Source organism: Eumetopias jubatus, unplaced genomic scaffold, assembly GCF_037043125.1.
Source record: "Eumetopias jubatus isolate StellerSeaLion01/CBP00866 unplaced genomic scaffold, mEumJub1_p1.0 scaffold_8, whole genome shotgun sequence".
NCBI lineage: Eukaryota > Metazoa > Chordata > Mammalia > Carnivora > Otariidae > Eumetopias > Eumetopias jubatus.
The window spans coordinates 49,374,458-49,397,716 of NW_028274814.1; the positions used below are offsets into that span (position 1 = coordinate 49,374,458).

The 23,259-nt window shown below is 43.8% G+C and overlaps 1 protein-coding gene across 8 annotated transcripts in view; it reads right to left on the minus strand.

Annotated features, from left to right (window-relative positions):
* Window positions 1-1,501: 1,501 nt before the first annotated feature.
* Window positions 1,502-23,259, minus strand: part of DUSP16 (dual specificity phosphatase 16) — a 77,650-nt gene continuing 55,892 nt past the window's right edge. For all 8 annotated transcript variants that reach the window (XM_028119697.2, XM_028119695.2, XM_028119690.2 and 5 more), the window contains 3 exons: window positions 10,929-11,088; window positions 5,497-5,620; window positions 1,502-3,609 (listed from right to left, as the gene is read on the minus strand). In XM_028119697.2, coding sequence (XP_027975498.2) covers window positions 2,433-3,609; window positions 5,497-5,620; window positions 10,929-11,088 — 1,461 coding nt within the window. In that variant the 3' untranslated portion in view covers window positions 1,502-2,432. The remainder of the gene's footprint in view (window positions 3,610-5,496; window positions 5,621-10,928; window positions 11,089-23,259) is intronic.

Consider the following 23,259-nt stretch of genomic DNA (forward strand, 5'->3'; position numbering starts at 1 on the left):
AACCATTCAACAGCATCTTACTCCAAAAGAACACTATATTCATAATAAACATTTATACAGTCTTTCCACCTCCCTTTACAAATGTCCTAAACCATTGTCCAGGCTTTCTCACACAGAAGTCTAGTTTTGCTCTTTAGAAATCCCCGTTCAGTGTCATGCTGACAGACGCCAGGGCGTCCCTTCCACCTCCGTGGGGAGAGCAGCCCGCCCGGCCGCCCACGCGGCGGCAGTCTGGGCCCGGGCACTGCGTACCTGACATGCGCAATCCAGGACGACGGCTGTAGGGCAGGACTACCTCACAGTCACGGGGGGGAAGGGGACCATGGCCACGAGCCTGGGACATACTTAACACTGGAGTTCTTGCTTTCCCTTCCTAAAAATGTTCCACGGCTGTGACCAGACTCTGGAAGGAGTGAGCTCTTCCACACTTGGTGTATATGTGACACCTCACAAATGACTCCATGACACCTTGAAATGTCTGATTACATCCCCAAGTTAATGTACGTAGAAAAACTACCTCAGATCATTGAACAGAACTTTTCCCACACAGTAACACCGAGCTCCCTGTGCAGTGTCCTCTCTTCCCGCCTTCCCTTTACCCCCGGATCACAGCATGTTATTTGTGTATAAGCAGTTAGGTTACGTGACGCTCGGAATCATCATGAGCAAGTGCATTCTGAAATCGCGTCATTCGTTCTGTGCTGGTTTCAGCAGTCATCATAGGAAACATGAAGTCACATCCTAGTCGAAGGACTATCCATTTTTCGAACACAGAAAAACCTGAGATATGAGTCAGCAACTTGGCTACACTTACAGTAAAGAACAATGACATCACCCCCCCCCAAAAGAAAGCTGCTGACGTGAATTAAGGCTTCAAAAGAGGACCATACTGTAGCTGACAAGACTCAAGCCAGGAAGTTCAAAAGCAGATAAGTACTAATCACTTGTGCACTTGTTCCAATCAACTATTTTCAGCTGCCAGGACTGATTCCATACAGTGATTGTAGGTCAAAGACTGAGAGGCCACCTTGGTCCCACTCCATTGTGCTATGTCCCTTCTACTAAAAAAAAAAAAATCCCGGGGATAGCTTCTGAGAACAGCCTGGCTGTGGCTTTCCACTCTGCTCACACAAAACAAAATGCTGCCCCCTTCCCCTCACCTGCCTATACAGTTTTATTCTGAACCCTCCTCACGGAACTAGCTTCTCAGCCCTATTAGTAAATCGGAAAGTCTGAGGAAATTATAGACCTCCCTCATCACATGCTCAGGGAAACAAAACCATTGAGAAAAAGGGGTTTCCTGCCTCTCCTTAGCGATTTTAATTCTTTACTCTTTCCAGAGCTTTTCTCCCTCTTGGTAGTTTCCTTGAAAAGTCTACCTGTTAGGTTTTTACAGAATGTATCTGTGCAAAGAAACAGAAATGGGAAAAAAAATCTACTTTGGCTGAGAACTTGAAGGTACTGCTGTTCTGCTACCAACCCAAATAAATTCACATCTGGCTTCAACCAAGTTCATCTTTATTTAAAGGATTAACAAGCCCATTTGAAACAATTCTTTGATTTACATGGCGGGAGGTAGACAGATTTGTTTAGCCTCCCGACCCACCTTAAATCATCTTGCGGCCAGATCTCTGGCCGTCCAATTGACTCCTAGATGGTTTCCCTTCTCTTCTTCAAGCCGAGAAGAAAAAACTACCTCCATCCAGGCCCACCTGGAAATTTGTGCAGAGACAGTCTGAACTGGTCTGCAAAGTGTGATTAGCTACCTACCTATTCACAATGCCTAGAAGACAGGCTACCAGACTTGGTAGTGGTGAAAGCCCCGACTTTCAGTCTGAGGTACTGGGTTTGCTCTGAAGTTGACCTTGGCAAGGCCCCTAACGGTCTGTGCAGCAGAATGCGGCTCGCAGTGCTCGGCTGCCACGTGAGCCTGGAGGTGCGAATCCGCTTTGGATGGGATCGTTTCTCTTGCATTTACCATGAGGTTCTGTCCCTGATGGGGTCTACCTGCCCAACCCACGAGCTGGCTCAGTCTCAGCGCTAAGGTGCACTACGGAAGGGGCCGGACAGAGACTAGTACTCCAGATCTCCTGTAGCACAACACAAAAACGGGAGGATATTTTGTCCTCCAACACCAAATCAAACTGGATTCAGTAAGAACGAGAGGATGTGCAATGCGCTGCGTACAATTTTTCATCTGTCTAGGAGGAAATCTAGCATCTGCCCTTCCACTCTTGTTGAGAAAGAGTAGCTGATCTCTCAAGTGCAGACGGTGAGAGAACAGCTGTGTTGATCCATCTTTTGCTTTTACACCATAGCTCCTTTTTCCAAAAATATATATGTATGTACATATATATATTTCAGATTTACAGGGAATTTTTTTTTCTGAACAAGAGAAATATTGTCCATAGAAGTCCCAAGTGTCTTCCTCCTCAGGAGACCTCAATGATTTCCATGCTGCCTGAAAAGCTGGACTGGCTGCCCACTTTGCCCAGTTCTTCCCGCGACCTGTTCTCTGACATGATGCTCTCGCCAAATTCCATCTGGCAGCTTCTGCGTTTGAACTGCTTTTCGAAGGGGCTCTCTTCGTGCCAGCTCCGCCGGGAGTCGGCTCGGTCACTTGGCTTCTGCCGCCTGCGCACGGAGTAGCCCTGGTCGCCGCAGGTGGGCAGCTGGCTGCAGCTGTAGGCCGAGTAGCTGGCGCTGCCCCCGTAGACGGCCGAGGCCGAGTAGAAGTGAGAGGGCTCCGTGGCAAAATACCAACTGTTGGTCAAGGAAGGGGCAGAGGTCTGGGGAGCCAAGATATCCGAGTGCCAGCCCTTGAGGCCCAGGCCGGCGGCAGACTTGGCGAGGGGTTGCTGGCTGGTGGCCAGGCCAAGAAAGAAGCTGGGACGGCAGTTGTCCTCCACGCTCCCGCTCCGGTGCAGCGGCGAGCAGAGGGGCCGGGGGCCGGTCCCGCTGACGCCGGGTCGAACTGAGTGCACTCGCTTGCCCTGGCCGTCGGAAGGCCTGGCTGGCTGAGGCTTCTTGGGGACGTTGGCTTCCTCCTTACCTGGGCTGCTTTCCGGGCTCTGCTCCGATACTTCCTCAACCGGGGAGAACTGGCAGAGCTTGCCGGTCCCCTCCAGAGTTGTGGAAGGTTTGTAGTATTCCAGAGTGTCTTCTGAGGAGGAGAAACCATGCAAGGAGGCCGCCACGCTGCCTGAGTACGAGACGGATTTGATGTCCAGAGAGAAGGAGCGCTTGAGCTTACTGCTGTCTTCGAGCTTGCCCGAGGGCAGGTGGAGCCCGCTGAGTGCCTGGACCAGCGGCCCGTCCTCCACCAGCGAGGGCTGCGTGCTGGGCGCGCTGGCCGGGGGCGCGGGCCCTTGCCCTGCCGCCTCTGAGGTAGCAGAGTTGGCCCAGGGTGGACCGAGGCACATCGCACTTTTCTGTCCACCCTCGGAGACCACGGGGCCAGGTTCGTTTGGCTTCTCCAGGTGCAGCAGCTTGAGTTTGCTCTTTGGCCCTGATGCGCCAGTCGGGTTCTTAATCTTCTTCTCGTAGTCCAGGAGTTGGCCCAGAAAATTGAAGTTTGGAGAGATGGTAGGCCTTTTTTCTTTCACAAATCTATGAAGAGAGGAAAGACACAAAAATCTTGACTTCTGCAACTACGCTTTATCTTAAAAACAGCTAGAAAATAGAAATATTAAGTGAATAAATAAGATAGGGAATTATTAGAGCCTCCTGTAAATACCCATGGAAGATGACTGGTATGAAAGCTCAGGGAGACATACAACATGTCCCTGGAGCATGCCAGAAAGAGAGGGGCCAGGCCCCCAAAGCTCTAGTTTTAGCCTTCTTATTTTCAAGGACCCAGAGTTTCCAACGCAACTGGCAATCGAGGATTCTGTGCTCACCCCTGGGGCCTCAGCCCCCACCCCCCCAGCGCTGGTGCCACCGTCAGATGTACAGGGTAACGGCCGCTCTCCACAGCTTTCCCAGTGTCGTGCCTCTCAAAGTCCCCACAGTCACTTCCTCAGAACATTTCATGTTTTAATTAATGACCAGAAAAGCGGTTATCAGATGACCAGAGCATCAAAGCACACACTCGAGTTCCTTCTCTTTGTCTTCAAATGACAGAGTCATCAGCTATCAGGTGGCCTGAGTGTGCTAAGCACTGGGCTAACGCATTAGACAGAGTATTATCTCATTCAGTCCCCCAAACCTACCCCGTGTCAGGTAGGTGGATTACCCCCATCATATAAGGGACACAAAGTCCTTACTTAAATGACTTGGCCAAAATCACACAGCTGGAATTCAAAACCAGGCCTAATGTCTGGGTCCATTTTTGTAAACACTGTGTAAAAAAGAATCATCAAGGGGTAAAAACTAGTAATAAATAGCTTTTATGTTTAATTGTGGAAACACAGACTCTCAGAGATAGTAGACAAATCCTTCAGTGGCTCCTGACCCTCATGGACACTCCTCAGAAGATGCAGGAGTGCAACTACACTGAAGATTTGCATTTGAATATGGAAGGAAAAAAATCACAAACTCCTTGGAAATCAAGTAACCTAAAGCAAAGTAACGAAGCCAGAAACAACTGGCCCCACCATAACAAGTATAAACGTAGGGTCCGCATAATAAAACTTGGTAACATGACAGAAGAGTGCCTTTCCTTCCGGTTTCTACATGGTGTCAGAAGACCTGTAGGGAGAAAAGCCTGATTGGGGGACAAGGGAACTGATGCAGACCAAGGCAGGACCCTTCTCCAGGCTCACTCCTTGAATGAGAAGCTGCTCAGGTAGCTCCTTTCTTTCCAGATCTTCCAATTTGAGAAAAAAGTCCAACTGTTACAACAGGCCTGCTTCCTGCATCTGTATGTACTGGCTCTTTATCACACGGAAACTACCCACCTCTACCCACTAAGCACGCAGGGGCCTCCGATTTCACCCACTGCACAAACTCCGATCCTGTGCATGCTTGCCACCTGCCTGCCCTCCACTTGGCCCAAGGGTGGGGGGAGCAATCCAGCCAAAATGCAGAATCTGGGCAACTCTAGAATGTAGGACATTTTACTCAGTGAACAGATTTTGACAGTTATTTGCTCTCGGCTTTTCCTCACAGTGACAGAGGCACAAAGCACAAAGCACAAAGCAGAAGGAGGAACTCTGTAATGGGTATTCTGCTGGAGATTTTTTCCTCATATGTACTCCCCCAACTAGGAAAAGATATAAACTTACTTAGCAGGATGGTGATCTGTTCAGATTTGGTGTTCATGAAAATTAAAAAGTAGCTGAGGAGGAATCTGACACATGTTTGGGTGGAATTCATGCTAACTTACAAAAGTGCATTCTTCTCTGGTCTTTGAAAAACCATTTAAAAATCCAGTCACCTGTAAGGCATGTCACTAGAACAGTCCTGATTTGCTTTAATTGGGTACCTGCCCTCCTCACCCTTCACGCTTCAGGTCAAATGAAAAGCCCGTCACACAAGATGCGTGCTGGCCCTCACCTGTAAGCTTCGTCTAAGGACATGTCCATCCTCTTCATGATGTAGGCGATGGCGATGGTGGCTGAGCGAGAGATGCCCGCTAAGCAGTGCACCAGGACACGCCCGTTGGAGGCCTTGGCTTTCTCTGAGGGAGTCAAATTCAAGAAGGGTCACTAAGAACAACCGTGGTCAACAGTGAGATCTTGCAGTCATGTACTTCCTTTCATCCGATAACTCAAAGTAAATCTCATCTACTTATATACTGTTCCTTTCAATAGTTTTTTAGGGAGATAAAGGAAGATGACTTCCCCATCATTTACATTCAGGACAATGAAGGGCCAGACGTGTTAGTCAGCAATGACTCCCTAACTCAAGCTCGCTTCTTAGTACATTTCCCAATGGTTTTTTTACATTTTTTTATTTTAATAACTTTCCCTGGGTATAAATCCTACATTATGATGACATGATTCTACTTGTTTAGTGTGGAAAATTGCAGAATACAGAGAAGTGTAAAGAAAATAACCTCTCAAATCCGAAGATGTAGCTAATATTTTGTTTACCCATGTTGTCTGACACTTCAACTTTTTTCTAGTTAGCAAGAGATAGTAAACTTTTTTTCCAGTTTAGAGACAGAATTTTCAGTTTTGAGATATAACTGACATGTAACATTGTATTTCAGTATAATGATTTGCTACATATAGGAGGTATGAAATTTTTAAAAAATTTTCTCATTTCAAACATATGTGACATACATTAATTGAAAAAGCAGGAGGGTGGACTTCATCACCGTATCGCATCAGCAAGCAAGAGATGCCAGGTCAAGCTACTTTTAAAATGCTGACTCACAGAACCTATCTTCCTATAGTTTCCTGTTTATGTTTAGATTTTCTGTATGTCATAAAGTGGATCGACTTTATTTGCTAAATTTAAGAAGAAAACCACGTATATGCTATGAATCAGGTTTAGAAGCTCAGGTTAGCAAGGACCAAGGGAACTTGAACCTTTCCTGGATATCCAGGAGTTCCTGACTGCATCAAGTCTATTCCACACAACATGGTAGGACTTTTGAACACTTTGTTAGAACCAACAACATTCAACCCAACAGTGCTGCCGTCTTTCCCTGTCGAGGGGCTTTACAAGCTACTTGTAGGAGTAAGTTGCCCCACGCCACCTGGAAGCTACTAACATTTTAGCCAGTACCAGGACCGCCTCCGTTCTGAACAATGACATGCGTGCTTACCGGTGAGCCACTGCCACGGGGCTCAATTCTTCCCTTTTCACTCTTGTTTTAGCTGACACCAGCAAAAGTTACCAGACCTTATATTACAGTTCCTGTAATTAACAGATATCCTGGGAATCTGCTCTGGCAGTTGAATAATAATACGAGACCACGCCAGTCTCACCGCTTCTGTTATAAGTATTACAAATTCCTAATGTATATGATTTATTATTCATTATAAAAAAACACACAGGACTTTTGGATAGTATATGAATAATCAACTTTCCTCTAGATAGTGAAGTCAAACACAATGAAATAGTAACAAATGCATATAAATTCTTCTTGAAACAAAGAAATATATACTATACAACATGATAATATATAAACCCATGTACATAAAGTCCCATGCCTTCCTGGGCCCGTACCATGCTCTTCCTTTTCTCAACTACACAGTCGTCAGCCTATACTAATCTTAGTATTTCCCCTTTTGCCTAGGCTGCTAAGAAGCTCAAAGCTGAGATTTTTTACTCAATTTCAATAGGTAACTGTAATTCAGATTTTACTGTACCTTTTCTAGCCCCATATTACTTGGTTCTTGCCCCTTGAACCTGTTTTAATGTGTATGTGTGTAATGTGTGTATCTTTTGATCCCAGTCTCATACTGTAAGCTGCTTTAAATTCTTACTGGAAGTAGGCTGGGTTTCAATTTTTTAAACTTTATTTTTTAGTTAGAGAGTATGTGTGCACTCAAGTGGGGGGGTGGAGCAGTGGGGAGTTGGAGGGGAGGTGGGGTGGGGGAGAAGGAGAGAGAGAACCTTAAGCAGGCTCCATGCCCAGCACAGAGCCTGAGGGGCTCCATCCCATGACCCTGAGATCATGACCTGAGCCGAAATCAAGAGTCAGATGCTGAATGACTGAGCCACCCAGGCGCCCCTCAAATTTTTTTTAAATGTTGACAATATTCTCTCAATTATTTAAAATAGTTATCTCAAAACAAGACTATAATAAGGACTTCAGAGGATCTTGCTTCTACCTCAGAGGGCTTCACACTGGGCATATATTATGCACCCAGTAAATACTGGCTGGCTGACTAATACATACCTTTAAAAAGCAATCTTTATAAAAAATGTGAAAAGGGTTGGAAGGAAATAAAACAATGATGATAACAGATGTGTTAGGATGTTGAGGTTATAGCTCTTTTTCGAATATTCTGCATTGTACTTACGTTGCTCTTACAATCACGACACATTTGAGGATGTATTTTAGAAATCTAACTGAGGGGCACCCGGGTGGCTCAGTCTTGATTTCAGCTCAGGTCATGATCTCAGGGTTGAGGGATCAAGCCCCGTAGGCTCAGCGCTCGGTGGGGAGTCTACCTGGGATTCTCTCTCTCCCTCTGCCACACCCCTCCCCACCCCGTGCAAGCTCTCTCCAAAACCACACCCCTCCCCACCCTGTGCAAACTCTCTCCAAAATCAATCTTAAAAAAAAAAAAAAAAAAAAAAGTATTACACTGGATTGGGGTTCTGCTCTTGGGAGAAATGAGTGCTAAAGGGAGTCTTAAAGCAACGGAGGTCACATGCCCAGGGACCTGGCAGAGAGAAGGGAAAGGTGTGCGAGGCGGCCGTGCAGGGGGACCCAACAGGTGGCTGTGGCACACGTGTCGTGGGGCAGGGGGGTTACCAGAAAGGAGGTGTCAAAGGTGGGGAGCAGGTGCTGCAGGGTCTGGGAACGTTAGGCTAAGGACCGCAGGCTGCTGAACAGGGAACAGCAAAAGCACTGACGGTGACAAGCGGAAAGAAGAAAGGCAGGCTGTCACTACAGCAGTTCAGGAATAAAAATCTAGGACAAAAAAGGGCAGAGAGGGTAACAAACGAAAAACGTAAGGGGGAGCCAATGAGGATGAGACATTATAAAGGCCAAAAATAAAGAAGCAATAATTGAACTCACTGAGGGCAGCTCTAAGGAAAACCAAAAGAACTTCTCAGATGATCATTTGTAAAACTACTATTTAGTAAGAGCCAATTATGAGTTAGGCACTTTGCAAGGTATTCTCCATCCGTTATCTATTTTAATCCTCACAATATCCCTCTAAAGTATACACACTTCAGTTTCCAGGTCAGGAAACAGAGAAACTTACCCCAAATCACTTAACTAGTAACCAAGGAAGGCAGGGCCCAAATACAGTTTGGCTCCAAAGTACATGCCCTGAGTCACCCCCGTGTGGCCTACGCGCAAACCCAAGAGGCGGGGCAGGAGCCGAGGGTAGGGTGAGGAGGGAGAGGGCGAGAGGGGCAGCCAGCCGGGACCAGGCACCTCGAGAGTGTCCCACAGTCCCAGGCAACCCCAGCTCACTGCTGCCCGTGTGAACTAAAAATAAAGACAAAACTCCAGGAACACTTGAGTCCTTCCAACAAACCCAGAAACTTATTTGAAATTTATCTCAATAATAAAAAGACAAAACCCCCACAAGTCTGCAAGTCACTCAGCCCTGGTACGGGGGCAGTCTTCCCCCTGCACTCCCTGCCAGGACGGACCACGGCGGAGAGCACGGCAGAGGCCAGCAACCACCATGACCCCGCTGGATGCCCTGAATTACCTGGAGGGGTGGGGGGGGGGAAGAGTGACCCTAGTAAATAGGGATGAGTAAGTGAAATACTGGGAAGTATAAATATTTCAGATATTAATAAATCAAAATAGCATTTGGGTGTGCTTAACCAAGCTGAAACACGGTAAATTCCTTCTGTCTGAATTAAGTGGCAGGATGACCCCAATATCTCTCAGGAGAGAAGTAAGCAAGCTGGGGCAAAGTTATTCATATTCTCTCTTTTCTGCTAATCCTCCTAAAGCTCAGACATTATGATGAGTTCTCTTCTAAACAGATCCTGAAATTGCACTTTTAGCTGAATCTAGAGCCAAATGTCTTTGGATTGACAGGACATGCAATAGGAACATTAACTGTAAGTGTTATCTTCTAAAGAGGCAAAAACTGAATGATATACTGAATACTTCCTAGCAATACAACAGTGGGGGTGATTCATTTGGGAGTTCTGTTTGTGAATATTATAATGTGAATTATCTTCTCTAAAGCCTTTTATCTTCTGATGTTTCAAAGAATGCATCCTAATTAAAGATGAAAACTTTTGGCAATCTGGAATCTTGAAGGAAAAAAGAAGGGAGAACTGTTTTGGAATTACTCAAAGTCCCAAAAGCATTATCTAGAAATTCCTCTCACAGATGAAAAGGTATAGTTGAAGGGCTTAATGTACTTAATTTCACATTTTATAAGGAACTAGTTCTTTTTTAATTACAGTAACAAATTTGGAGTAATTAATTATGGGGTAGAATGCACACGCTTGTATGACTAGACGAAGAAAACATCAAACACTTCTCACATGGAACATCAGGAGTGAAGCTCATCATGCTGCTCAAGAGCGAACAGCGTATCTCCCCTGTTCAGCCACTTTCCACTAAAACTACATTTCAAATACACATCACCAGTTTACCACAGAAGACCTGATCCTGAGGCGCCAAAATGTCACCAAGCCCCTGCAGCTAGGAGTCAGGAGGCTCCAGGACTGACTGGCCAGCAAGCAGAACACAGCACAGGGCAGATTAGAGCCTGCCACAACCAATCCCAAGGACATGACTGGAGGGGTGGGGGTGGTGTGGGGTGTGTGGGGGGTGTGTGTGTGTGTGTGTGTGTGTGTGTTGGAATTTTATTAGATCCCATACTACTTGAAATTACTGGCACGTGGACTGAGGCTTACAAATCTCATGACATAAAGACTTTAAATGTAACGGGATGTGTTTTCACAGGATTTGACTTTTCTCTGGGGAGAACATAGCAGGGAGGTAAAAACAGTTTAAGGAACGCCACCAAGGTTTCCAAAAGTCTTTTATAGGATTTGAAAAAATGGCTGAAATTTAATCCCAGAAGTTTAAATGATTTTCAAACACTTGCAAATATGCAATCACAGATCCCATCAGGCTTAACCTTGGTAGTGTTAAGGTAGCTGGAATGTCACAGGGCAGTCCCTCAGGAACAGCATGGCACACACGTCACCTCAGCCACTGAATAAGATAAGCAGCATCATGTGTTGTTCCTAGACTTAAGAAATCTCTGAACATAGGCCCCTTTTCTCTCCAGAGAGAAAAAGGGAGGGAGGTAAGGGGTGCACCTGCACAGGAGACTATAACCCAGACGACCTGTAATACTACTGGAGCTACTTACCAATGAAATCCACTGATTTGTCCAACCATGGCAAAATCTTCTCACAAAAGCTGTCATTCACAGGGACTCGCAGGAAGTGAGACTCGGGGATAAAGTCGGGCTTAGGACAGGTATTGCTGGCATTTAACACATAACCAATCCCATTCTGCTGCATCAGCTCCTATGGAGGGAAAGAGTGATTAACATACCAGCACAATCATTTTGGAAGAGTAAAGTTTAATGATAACAATTACTAGTTTCCTTGAAATCAGAGTTAATTCAATCGGTGAAATCCAAAAACCTAGCACAGGGACATTTAGAGGCTTTAGTTTAAAGCAGAATTGTTTGTAAGGGCAAAAAAAAAAAAAAAGGCTGCGTAAAATAGTATGCTTGAAAGGATACCTGGGTGGCTCAGTAGGTTGAGCATCTGACTCTTGGTTTCAGCTCAGGTTATGATCTCAGGGTCATGAGATCGAGCCTGGTATTAGGCTCCACGATCAGCAGGGAGTCGGCTTGAGAGTCTCTCCCGCTGCCCCTCCCCCAACTGTCTTGCATGCATGTGCACTCCCCCCTCTCTCTCAAGTAAATCTTGAAAATAAAATAGTATGTTTGAAAATCACGCATCATTAATATGATCAACTCTGTTATCTTCCTTACTGAGAAAGAAGTGGAAGAACACAAAATAAAACCATGACAGTTTACTTACTAGGACTTTAGAGTGTAGGCACACACAACAAAAACATTTTCTTCCCACGGAACATGCCGGTTGTTCTCAAAGATAAAGTCCTAGGCAGCCTCGTGGCTCTGAATACTCTCTTTAAAAGACTGAATCTATTGCCTGTGCTTTAATTATCCGTTCTACACATTGACAACTTTTAAATATACATTCTCTTTAATTTCCCACCTGTCTCTTCAACTAGGTATTGGATATCTCTGTTTGTATGTTTCTCAGGCCCTTCAAACTCACAATGTCAGAAATTCAACACAATGTATCTCTCTGCGCCCCAAAGTCCTGTTTCCTCTCTGTAATCCAAAGTTGGTTTATGGTAATACCATCTACTCAGACACTTGAGCTAGAAAACACGATCGTGTCATTTCTCTTCCTTCACGACCCCCATCCAAATGGTTGCCAGATCCTTTTGGCATCCCCCTCCCATCTGCCCTCTCCTCTCTGTTCCCTGTCACTGCTTGGTCAGTGGGCAGCCACAACAACAAAAAGCCACCAGGGAGCTCTTGAAGTTGTGATGCTTCATCTCTAAACCATATACTGAACAAAATCCAGAGTAATCTTTCTTATAACCAAACATGGGCTAAGTGCTCTGCCCACACGTCAATGTCATTGTGTCGCTGCCTGCTCTTGTCCAAATCCCCCAACGGCACACGCACACCCACCCCTCCCTGCTGCCGTTCACACCACTCCTGTGCTTCGTAGGCCCTGTTCCTCTTCCTGGTCACTCTCGTCCACTTTTCCAGCTTTGATGAAATTAACTTTATCAAATTTAACTCCTTCCACTGATGCGTAACTCACCATTCCATTCTCTGCCCTTCCAAAGTACTTTGTTCACTGAGCACACTGTTGTAATGAGCAGATAATTCTTGTCTCTCCTATTAAGTAGTGAAGTAGTGAGATCTTGGACTAATTCGCACTTGTTTTTCTACCTTCAGCACCAGGTACCTAGTTGTACTCAATACGTGTTTGTTCAACCGACAGCCTGTCTACCATTTTCCAGGCAAGCCTACACAACCCCACTTCCTTTAGTTCGAAATGTTCTAAGCCTGAAATCTCTTTTAAGCAACTCTGGTCATTTATTCCCTTTCTTGGAATGGTACCTCCTCCACAAATGTTTTCCAACTACCTGAGAGACAGTTGGTCATTTTCTTCCTATTTTCCCTCCTGAAATATGCCAATTCCCTAAACCTCTTCGTTTACCACATCTGGCACAATAAATACATTTTACATAAAAGGTAAACTTAATAAATCCAAGTCATGTATGCAACCCTCTCTCAACTAGGAGATAATGTCAAGCAACAGCTCTGGGAACCACGTGAGTTTCCTGGAGTGACCCGCTGACCCTGGCACCGTGTCAGAGCCCCAGTCTTCTCATGCTCTCAGGTGCTTCTGGGAGGTTCACAATCAGGCTGTGAAGTTCTTCATGGTGTGTACTACAACTTTTCAACTTTCGCACATGTAGCAAAGGTCACATTTGTTTTTCCACGCTGAGATTACTACCATTCGATCAACCGCAGTATCTCCCATGTAAGCACAACAACGGGTCACTGGAGTTAAGGAGCCTTTCAGGCCTTTCTTGAAATGGTCCTTAAAGGAATCATTTTATAGGTCTTTCTCCTATCCACCAACAGGACTACAAATTAAAAGTGAAGGGAGGTAGTTATGTAGCTTTCCACCCAATTCAGTAATGAAGACCTAGAAGTTTCAGAAGATAACAGGCAGTTCTCACTAAGGACAAAACGTGTTACAAGTCTATAATGACTGTCAAACTTGATTTCCCCATAGAAAGAGTAATATACTTCTCACAAGTAGCCTCATAACCTGCAGTTTATAGAAATGGCCACTGAACCTAAATTCAATAAAAAAATATTTGCTGAGCACCTTTGCTAGAGGCTTAGTAATATAATAATATTATGGTACATAGTACATATTAATAAAATAATATCTACCAGAATAATATCTGTTAATGAATCCCTACTATTTCCAAGTACTGGGCTGAACATATAAATAGACTGTGTCTCGAGGATGTGGAGAAAAAGAAACCCTCCTACACTGTTGGTGGGAATGCTAACTGGGACAACCGGTCTAGAAAACAGTATGGAGTTTCCTCAAAAAGTTAAAACTAGAACTACGCTGTGATCCAGTAATTGCACTACTGGGTATTTATCCAAATAATACAAGAACACTAATTCAAAGGCATACATGCATCCCTATGTCATAGCAGCATTATTTACAATAGCCAAATTATGGAAGTAGCCCAAGTGTCCATGGATAGATGAATGGATAAAGAAGATGTGGTGTACACACACACACACACACACACACACACACACACACACACACACACACACACACACACACACACACACACACACACACACACACACACACACACACACACACACACACACACTGGAATACTATTTGGCCATAAAAAAGAATGAAATCTTGCCATTTGCAACAACATGGAAGGAGCCAGCTTAGCATGTAATGCTAAGTGATGTAAGTCAGAGAAAGACAAATACCATACAACTTCAACCTCTATGTGGAATCTAAGAAACAAACAAGCAAAGGGAAAAAAAAGAGACAAAGAAACAAACTCTTAACTCCAGAGCACACACTGATGGTTACCAGAGGGGAGTGGGTGGGGGATGAGGGAAACAGGTGATGGAGATGAAGGAGTAAGTACACCTGCTGTGATGAGCACACCGGCTGATGGACGGAAGTGCTGAGTCACTACGGCGCACAGCTGAAAGTCATAGAAAACACTGCATTTTTAACTCTACTGGAATTAAAATTAAAAACAATAAATACATAGATGGTCTCATTTAATCCTCGTACAACCACCCTCTGACGTGGGTACTACTATTATCCTCATTTTAAGTTTTTTTTTTTTGAGAGAGAGACACAGCATGAGAGGGGGGGAGGGTCAGAGGGAGAGGCAGACTCCCCGCTGAGGAGGGAGCCCGTTGCGGGGCCCCCAGGATCATGACCTGAGCCGAAGGCAATCGCTTAACTAACTGAGCCACTCAGGTGCCCTATTATCCTCATTTTAAAAATGGGGAAACTGGGCACCTTGGGTGGATCAGTTGGTTAAGCGACTGCCTTCAGCTCAGGTCATGATCCCAGAGTCCTGGGATTGAGTCCCACATCGGGCTCCCAGCTCAGCGGGGAGCCTGCTTCTCCCTCTGACCCTCTCCTCTCTCAGGCTGTTTCTCTCTCTAATAAATAAATAAAATAAAATCTTTTTAAAAAATGGGGAAACTGAGGTTTGGAGAGGTTGCATGTTTGCCAAGTCACACAGCTAGCAAGTGGTATAGAGTCAAATTCAAATCCAAGTACATTTGTCTCCAGAATCTGTCCTGAGTTGCCATGCTCTCATGCAAGTTAGATGGACCAACAAGGTAACTAGCCTACATACACACATCCTTTTTAACTAAATGAAGTAATATAAAGTTTAACTTCATTCTTTATGCCCTTTTCAACTATCACTAATAAATTAGAAAGTAAAAGGACACCACTCTGGCCATGAGCTTCTGCAAGGAGGCTTTCCGAGCCAGCAACTCAGGACACAGGTGAGGAGATGCAGTCAAGGTGTTTATGTTGCCCTCTGCTTTCCCTTACTGTCCTGGCCGCTGCAGCCACCTCCAGGCCGCGTTGACATTGGCGTCTACCACTGCACGGTGAGGACAGGCAGCCGGCGTGCCCAGTCCCTGCCCTCCTGCTCACAGCTGCCACACGCCCAGCGCAGCAACCCCTTGACGCTGGACACAGCAGACACGAGAAGGATGCCCTTCGATGAGCCAAGCTCACAATGCTGTTGTAGCTCAAAAAAGTATTTTTCACTGATAAAACAATGTACCATAATAGATGCATTTAAGGAGTTGCTTTGTGTTTTTTTTTTAAGGTTTTTTTTGGGGGGGGGGAGCAGTAATCTCTACACCCAATGTGGGGCTCGAACTCATGACCCTGAGATAAGAGTCGCATGCTCTTCTGACTGAGCCCGCCGGATGCCCCAGCAGCTTTACTTTTAAACAACTGGCAAAACGAGGAAAGGGGAAAAAGGCATTAATGTATTAAAACTGAGTGATGGTAAAATAATTTAAACACAAAATGAGAAAAAAGGAAATGATCTCAATGATAAACATAACTTGATTTATAAAAATTTTACAGCAAAAAAACTACTTAAATCAATTATCGGTTATTCCCCGAAATTCTTTTTGTAATAAAATAGGACTTGATAAATAAAACATGGCCAATTTTGAAATCAAAGAGGCAAACAAAAAAATCCTAAAATGTTACCATGTAAAATTTAAATATGATTTGGCTACTAAATTAAACACAAAACATAACCTGGATTGGCAGTTACTACATCAGTGAAAAAGTCAGTTAAAGGAGGAAATCATTAAAAATGATACATATACACTCGAAACATTTTAATTTAAAACAAATAAATATATTAATTCACTAATTTCCGACGCAGGACCATGCTTTGTTTTTTTTTTGGTAGGAGTTAGCTGATTGCCGTTCTTAAGCAAATCACAACCAAATGCATCTACTACTTAGAGTTTCCATTTCTTTGAAGAAGAGCAAAACTTGTAGAACAACATCAGTACAGAATCCTGGATTATGACCCCTGGGTATTTTATAGTTGCTAGTTCTACCCTAGTTTAGACAGAAAAAATATAAAGCAATTTGTTTTTCCAGAATCTTCCCAAAACATTTACCTCAGGTCACAGAAAAACAACTCTCTTCCTTCCCTCATTCATATTTCATGGGTGTATGTAATATTTTAATTAATGTGCACAATTATAATAACAAGGCCACTGGCCTAAACAGCTCTGAGAACAAACACAGTGCCTCCTGGTAAGCATCCTGTTCCAGTGGGAGAAGTAGACAAGCCTCAGCAAAGCGCCTCCTGCTCGCCACAGGTGGGCGGCACCTGTTGGGCCTCAGGGTTGAGATGGCGGTGAATCTCTGAGGTCTGAAGTTTCATGTAGCTATACACACCTTAACTTGCTCTCCTGATTATTTTTACAAATGTAACGTATACATGGCTGAGAGGGCATCTTAGTGTTTCTGACTAGAACCGGGATGGAACTATAATTATGAAGAATGGGTCTGTTTTACAGAATAATGATTGCTTTTATTCACAGATGAATGTCAATGACTTCTTACTATGTTATAAAGAGATATTTATGGAATTCATTCCGTTTTCAGTATGTTGTATAAAACACACACAAGGGAATATTACTTTGTCCCATAATTAAACATCACAGTCTGTAAGCTTCCAGAGGACACTTGTTATGCTGTTTAATATTTAGCTCAACTTTGTGCTAAGTCTGTTAACATATGCTTTCTACTGACAAAATAATCTTCTCTGGCCTTCAGATATCCTTCCAACACCTTGGCCTCTCAGTTCTTTGAACTTCTCGCCTTGACCACTCACTGAGACCCGGTCTGGTCTCGGTCATTACCAACGACCAGCAACCAGCCCTAATCTCGACCTTGCACACCCCACTCCTGGACTGTTCCTCCTCTCCTTCCGGCTTGCTGTCTCTCATACCACCACTCTTGGAACCTTCGGTCCCCCAGGATCTCCCCATCGCTGATCCCACCTCCTTTTGTCTCTGTCCTTCATCCTCAGGTCGTCTGCCTGCCTTGCTCAAGTGAAACTCTGCAGTCAGTCATAAACCACTTCCTTGCATCCACCCTCCTCTGTCCCACTATGGCTTCTTCACACTCACTCAGCCAGACTGCAGCTCTGGGTAAATCTAGTTCTCCACCTGGTCTGCGTCTGTACCGCCCATGCGGCTGAACACAGCCAGGAGAAACGCTCAACAGTGCTGCTCAGATTCACCCCAATTCATGCTCCTCAGCAACCCCTTTCTTCCCCCAGTCCCTTCACTTTCCCTCTCTCCTAGACGCCATTCCATCCATTTCCCTTTTTCTTCAAATGCTCTATGTATCCCTTTATCTTCACTCTCAGTAGATGGATGATCTTGTTTCCTGTGACACTGAAAAATGTGAAACAGAAGCAAATTCGTGTAAATTCCCACTAGCCACATCCACCTCTCTAGCAGCACATGTACCTGTATGCTCGGCCTCCCCTCCTGCAGCACAGACAGACTCAATGCAGCAGCAATAAGTAAGTCTACGGGTCCTGGCCCCAGAAAAACCAGAGCACCACCCAGCACGTTACCACTCATGACCTGCATGATCTCGGATAGGCTATGTAATCTCACTCAGCTTTAGTTTCCTCACCTGTAAAATAGACCTAATGATGTCTATTTTGTAAAGCTATATGAGGACAAAATAACTGGCACATAATATAAGAGCCTCATTAAACATTAATTCCCTTACCTTGTCTTATTTTAAAAATAGCTTGTGGGAATGTAAATTGGTACAGATACTATGTTAAGCAGTATGGAGGTTCCTCAAAATATCAGAAATGAAACTACCCTATGATCCAACAAGTCCACTTCTGAGTATATATCTGCAGGAAATGAAAACACTTAACTTGAAGAGATATATGCACCCCCATGTTCACTGCAGCATTATTTATAGTAGTCAAGATACAGAAGCAACCTAAGTGGCTCATCGACTGATGAACGGATAAAGATGTGGTATATGTACACAAGGCAGTGTTAGCCATAAAAAAAGAATGAGATCTTACCATCTGCGACAACATGGATGAACCCTGAGGACATTATGCCAAGTGAAATAAGTCAGAGAAAGACAAATACTATATGATATCACATGTGGAATCTAAAGGAATCTAATCTACTCACAGATACAGAGAACATATGGGGGGGGTGGGTGAAGGTGGTCAGAAGGGACAAACTTCCAGTAATAAAATAAATCACCACAGCGTAGTGGCTGTAGTTCATAATTCTGTATTGTATATTTGAAAGTTGCTAAGAGTTCTCATCACAAGAAAAAAAATTGTAACTATGTGTGGTGACAGAAGTTAACTAGACTTATTGTGATCATTTTGTATTATATATCAAATCATCATTTCATCACTTGAAACTTTATGTCAATTATATCTCATTAAAAATAGCTTATATATCATACAGTATATGAATTATGTCTCAAAAAGCTGCCCCCCCCCCAAACAAGTCATGTACATTTTTCACTAATTCAAACTGTCTTCTCCTCATTAGCCTTAAGTAGGGCACTCACACTGAATATAGCAGGCTGGGTATAAAAAGGGTTCATCTGCAAAGCAGAAGAGACTGCCCATTAAGAATTTAAAAAATGGAATCTGGCTTCAATATACGATTAAGAAAACTTTCAAAAATGACATTTTCTAGTCAAAAAACAAATATTTATTTTATTACTTTATTATTACTTATGATTTCCATTCACAATTCTTTCCCTTTAAAAGTTTCTCTCTCCTAAACCGTGAAATGAACTTTGCCCTATAGTTGGACTAATTTCTAATATGGGTTCTATAATCTGTGGAGCAGTATATGGGACACAGATTGATATACAGCCTTCATAAAACTGCTCTATTTGATCAAGTTTCCCATGTTCAGCTAGACTGAGGAAAGCGATCACATTATATCACCACAGACATCACAATTCTAGATAATGGATTTGTAATTTTTCTTTCTGAAGTCAATTCAATAATGATTTTGCATCTGCCACTCCTTTTGCCTTCAAAACTGACCGTAAGTCCTACTTCGTCCATCCAGCCTTCCTCGACCGACCATACCCACTGTATCCAGCACTCACCCTAGCAGCTTGTACGCTGGCCTCTTGCTGACAGTAACCAGGGTCCCTACAGACCAGGAACTGTCCTTGGTGCTTGGCACACGTCACTTCATTTGAACCTCACATGAACACTAGAAGGCAGGAATCATTACGGTTTGTAGGTGAAGAAGCCCAGATTCGGCCACTTGGCTAACGTGATGCGGCTGGTCAGGCAGAGCCCTGGGACACAAGACTGCCCAGCTCCGAGGCCGGCTCTCCACCGAGAGCCACGCTGCCTTGCCAGAGGGAGTTCTACTGTCAGTCAGCCTGTTTTGCACATCACTGTGGAATGAACAGGCCTTGTCTAACCAACTTGCATACTGTGGGGTGTATTTTTACTGATAACTTGGATCTTTTGTCTTCCTAGACCATATGGAAACCCAGTATTGTGTGTCTAGGCGACTCCGGCAAGAAAACCAGAGAGACGGCAGCTGTCCCAGGGCAGGTGGACTGACCAGGGAGCACAAGAAAACCTTGTGCCTGTTAAAAGAGCGAATGAGCAACAGCGAGCTCGCCCACAGTACACTGTTTACACAGGGAGGGAGGGGCGGCCGGAGCGCCTCAGGGAAGAAGCAGCCCTCACTGCAGACCCGGCTCCGGCTTAGGAACTACTGGCAACAGGTAGTTCCATCATCTGCTTCATGTCTTTCAGTGTGAAACAAAAGTCTCTATTGGAAATGTTAAGTGATAAGGCAGAAAAACAATCAAGAACTTTGGTCTTTCACATAGTAATCAGAGATTCTTGCTCAAATCCTGCTCCGTTCAGATGTGAACTGGGCATCAGCAAACTATTTTTAGTACAATGAGCAGCCATTCCTGTTCCAGCCCTCGTACCAAGACTAGAAAATAAAAGAACAGACTGTGAGAAACAAAAGTATAGCGTGAAGGAAAAAGAAACTGGGAGTATCCTTTTTGCTACCATGACTTCTTATGGTCTTTTACAGAAGAGCCATGCCTTTGAAACTGGAATAAAATGAATACATGTTTAAAGCATTAACCTACACTGTCCACTATGGTAGCCAGAAGCCACAGGAGGCTATTGAGCACCTGAAATGTGCAGTGACTATAATATACATCGGATTTTAAAGACTTAGTACAAAAAAATATAGCAGTAGTTTTTCCACACTGATTGTACACTGAAATGCTAGATATACCGTGATAAATAAAATGTTATCAAAATTAATTTCATCGGGGTGCCCGGGTGGCACAGTCAGTTCAGCATCCACTCTTGGTTTCAGCTCAGGTTGTGATCTCATGGTCGTGAGATCGAGCCCCACATTGGGCCCCCGCGCTCAGTGTGGAGTCTGCTTGAGTTTCTCTGCCCCTCCCCTCCATTCTCCTGTGCTCTCTCTCTCAAATAAATAAATCTTTAAAAAAAAAATTTCACCTGTTCCATTTTACTTTTTTAATAAGACTACTGGAACATTTTAAATTAAGTATGTGGCTTACATTACATTTCTAGTGGGCAGTGCTGGTATAGAGCATGCTGTAGGAAAACCAGGGAAAGAAAATCTCAGCAGTGATTTGTCAGTCCTTCATAACAGCCTGTTACAGAGAGTTCTATCTTCCAGAAGATGGGTATTTCCGGTCTTACATAAACATAGGACTTAAAACCAGAATAGCAGCTTGAGTTTGAGGATGATTTCTGCCACTGAGCACATGACTTCCCAGTCACAAAATTTTGGGTAAGTGACAACGACTCAGGGTCAACCTACCTCCTAATGAGGGTTAAATGCAATAATATAAAGAGCCTCGCATTTTAAACAGTAAATAGTATGATCCTCCTAAGAAAACTTCTGTGACATGTTTTCAAAATATTTTGGTGGCACTTTAGTAAAAAAAAAAAAAGTGATAAAATTAGTGGCTTATAGTTGCTATTTTTAAAAACTTCAGCTTCTAAATTCTAATTTAAAAAAAATGTATTATTAGGAAAGATTATAAGGGGCAGCCACCCAGGAGACTGCCTTCGGCTCCAGTTATGATCCTGGAGTCCCGGGATCAAGTCCCACATCAGGCTCCCTGCTCAGTGGGGAGTCTGCTTCTCCCTCTGAATGCCCCCCATGCTCTTTAGCTCTCTCTTTCTCTCTCAAATAAATAAAATCTTCTAAAAAACAAAAAGGAAAAATTATAAAATCTTCATCTTTGGAGATCTTCAGGAAGAGAAGAAGCATATTACTTCTCCTGTAAAGTTTAAATCAGAGAGCTGAGCCAAAAGATCAGTTCAAGCTATCCTGAAATAGAGGCAGATCGGGTCCCAAAATTCATCTGCTGGGTGATGTTGTGGAATTCATCTAGTATTTCTGGAACAGTGGGCCTCCTCATTTATCAAAGAAAGAAGACTGACTATATGATCACTAAAATCCCATTCAGCGCTTCAACTCTTCTCAACAATGAATCCAGAGGTCAATATGAGTTTCTACTCATCGCTTTCAAAGCATGCTGACTTCTCACCATTCTCTAATCCATACATCTGTCTCAAAGAAGTTTCCTGACAATCTTCCACAGAAACTCCTTGCCCAAGTTGTTTTCCCCATGAACTTCCATAAATCCACTCCTCCCCCTACATCCACCTCCTCCCAATGCATCTGTGGGCGTATCCTGTGCAGTATACACTGAGAAGCCAATTAAAGGAGGAAAAAAAACCACCCTTTTCCCCAACCTCAACTCCACGGTCCAGTTTAACTGCTCTCACCTTGTAGGCACTCACAGAGTTATTAACTGACACAGTTGTTAAACCTGCAAACAGTACATAGCAAAAATATGCCACTTAATGTAATGTCAAAAGCAACAAAAATGATCTATAATGCAATTATCTGTAAAATCACCTGCTGACTGGTTAGTTTTTTTGTTTTTTTAACTGGGGTGTAATTCTGAACAGGATTCTTAACTAGGAATTTTATTGCATTTTCTGATTGAGTTTTAACTAAAGCATCTTCAGCTTTGCCCCAGGGATGCATGTGACTCTAGGAAATTAATATTGCTTTCTGTGACATAGTCTGCTTATCTTTAAAAGAGAGTAATAATCACATGTTCAAAAGAACTGGGACCCCACCAGAAAAGGCTCAATACAAGTATAAACTATCAATTTTCAAATATCTCACTGTAAAAGCAGACATATTAATAACAGTGTTGAGGCAAAATTTTAGAGAGGCAGGAGTTTTTAAAACAAAAAAGAGAGGGTGCCTGGGTGGCTCAGTCGTTAAGCGGCTGCCTTCGGCTCAGGTCATGATCCCAGGGTCCTGGGATCAAGTCCCACATCGGGCTCCCTGCTCAGTGGGAAGCCTGCTTCTCCCTCTCCCACTCCCCCTCCTTGTGTTCCTGCTCTCGCTGTCTCTGTCAAATAAATAAATAAAATCTTTAAAAATAAATAAATAAATAAATAAAACAAAAAAGAGAAATGAAAGAATGCCTCATCGCTGCCCAGTAGTAGGGTATTTTTGCTTTTCACATGCTAACGCAAGCCAACGTGGAAGCTAGTTTTATGGTCAGCCCAATTCTTTTGGTTACCCAAGAAGAAAATGTTAACGTATCGCCCCTCCTAACAGGAAAGTGGCACCTGTAAATCACCAACAGGTGAATTAACATCTTTGACTGCTTTTTCAATTACAGGTGGTGTAAAAAAGATTTTTAGAGGAAAAACCACTTTTCTGGGCAGTGAGAAGCCTGGTTCCCACCACTACTGGTTAAGGGCATATGAGCTGTGGAGGCAGACAGAGCTCAGTTCTACTGTTACCGCTCGTACCCTCAGATACTCAATGGTTCCAATGTGGGTTCCTGTGGTAGGCACACCCTGTTCAGTATGGTCCACATCCTTTGCAGCGAGAATCCATGCTCTTCCCTCTTCTCAATGAAACTGCTCCAGCG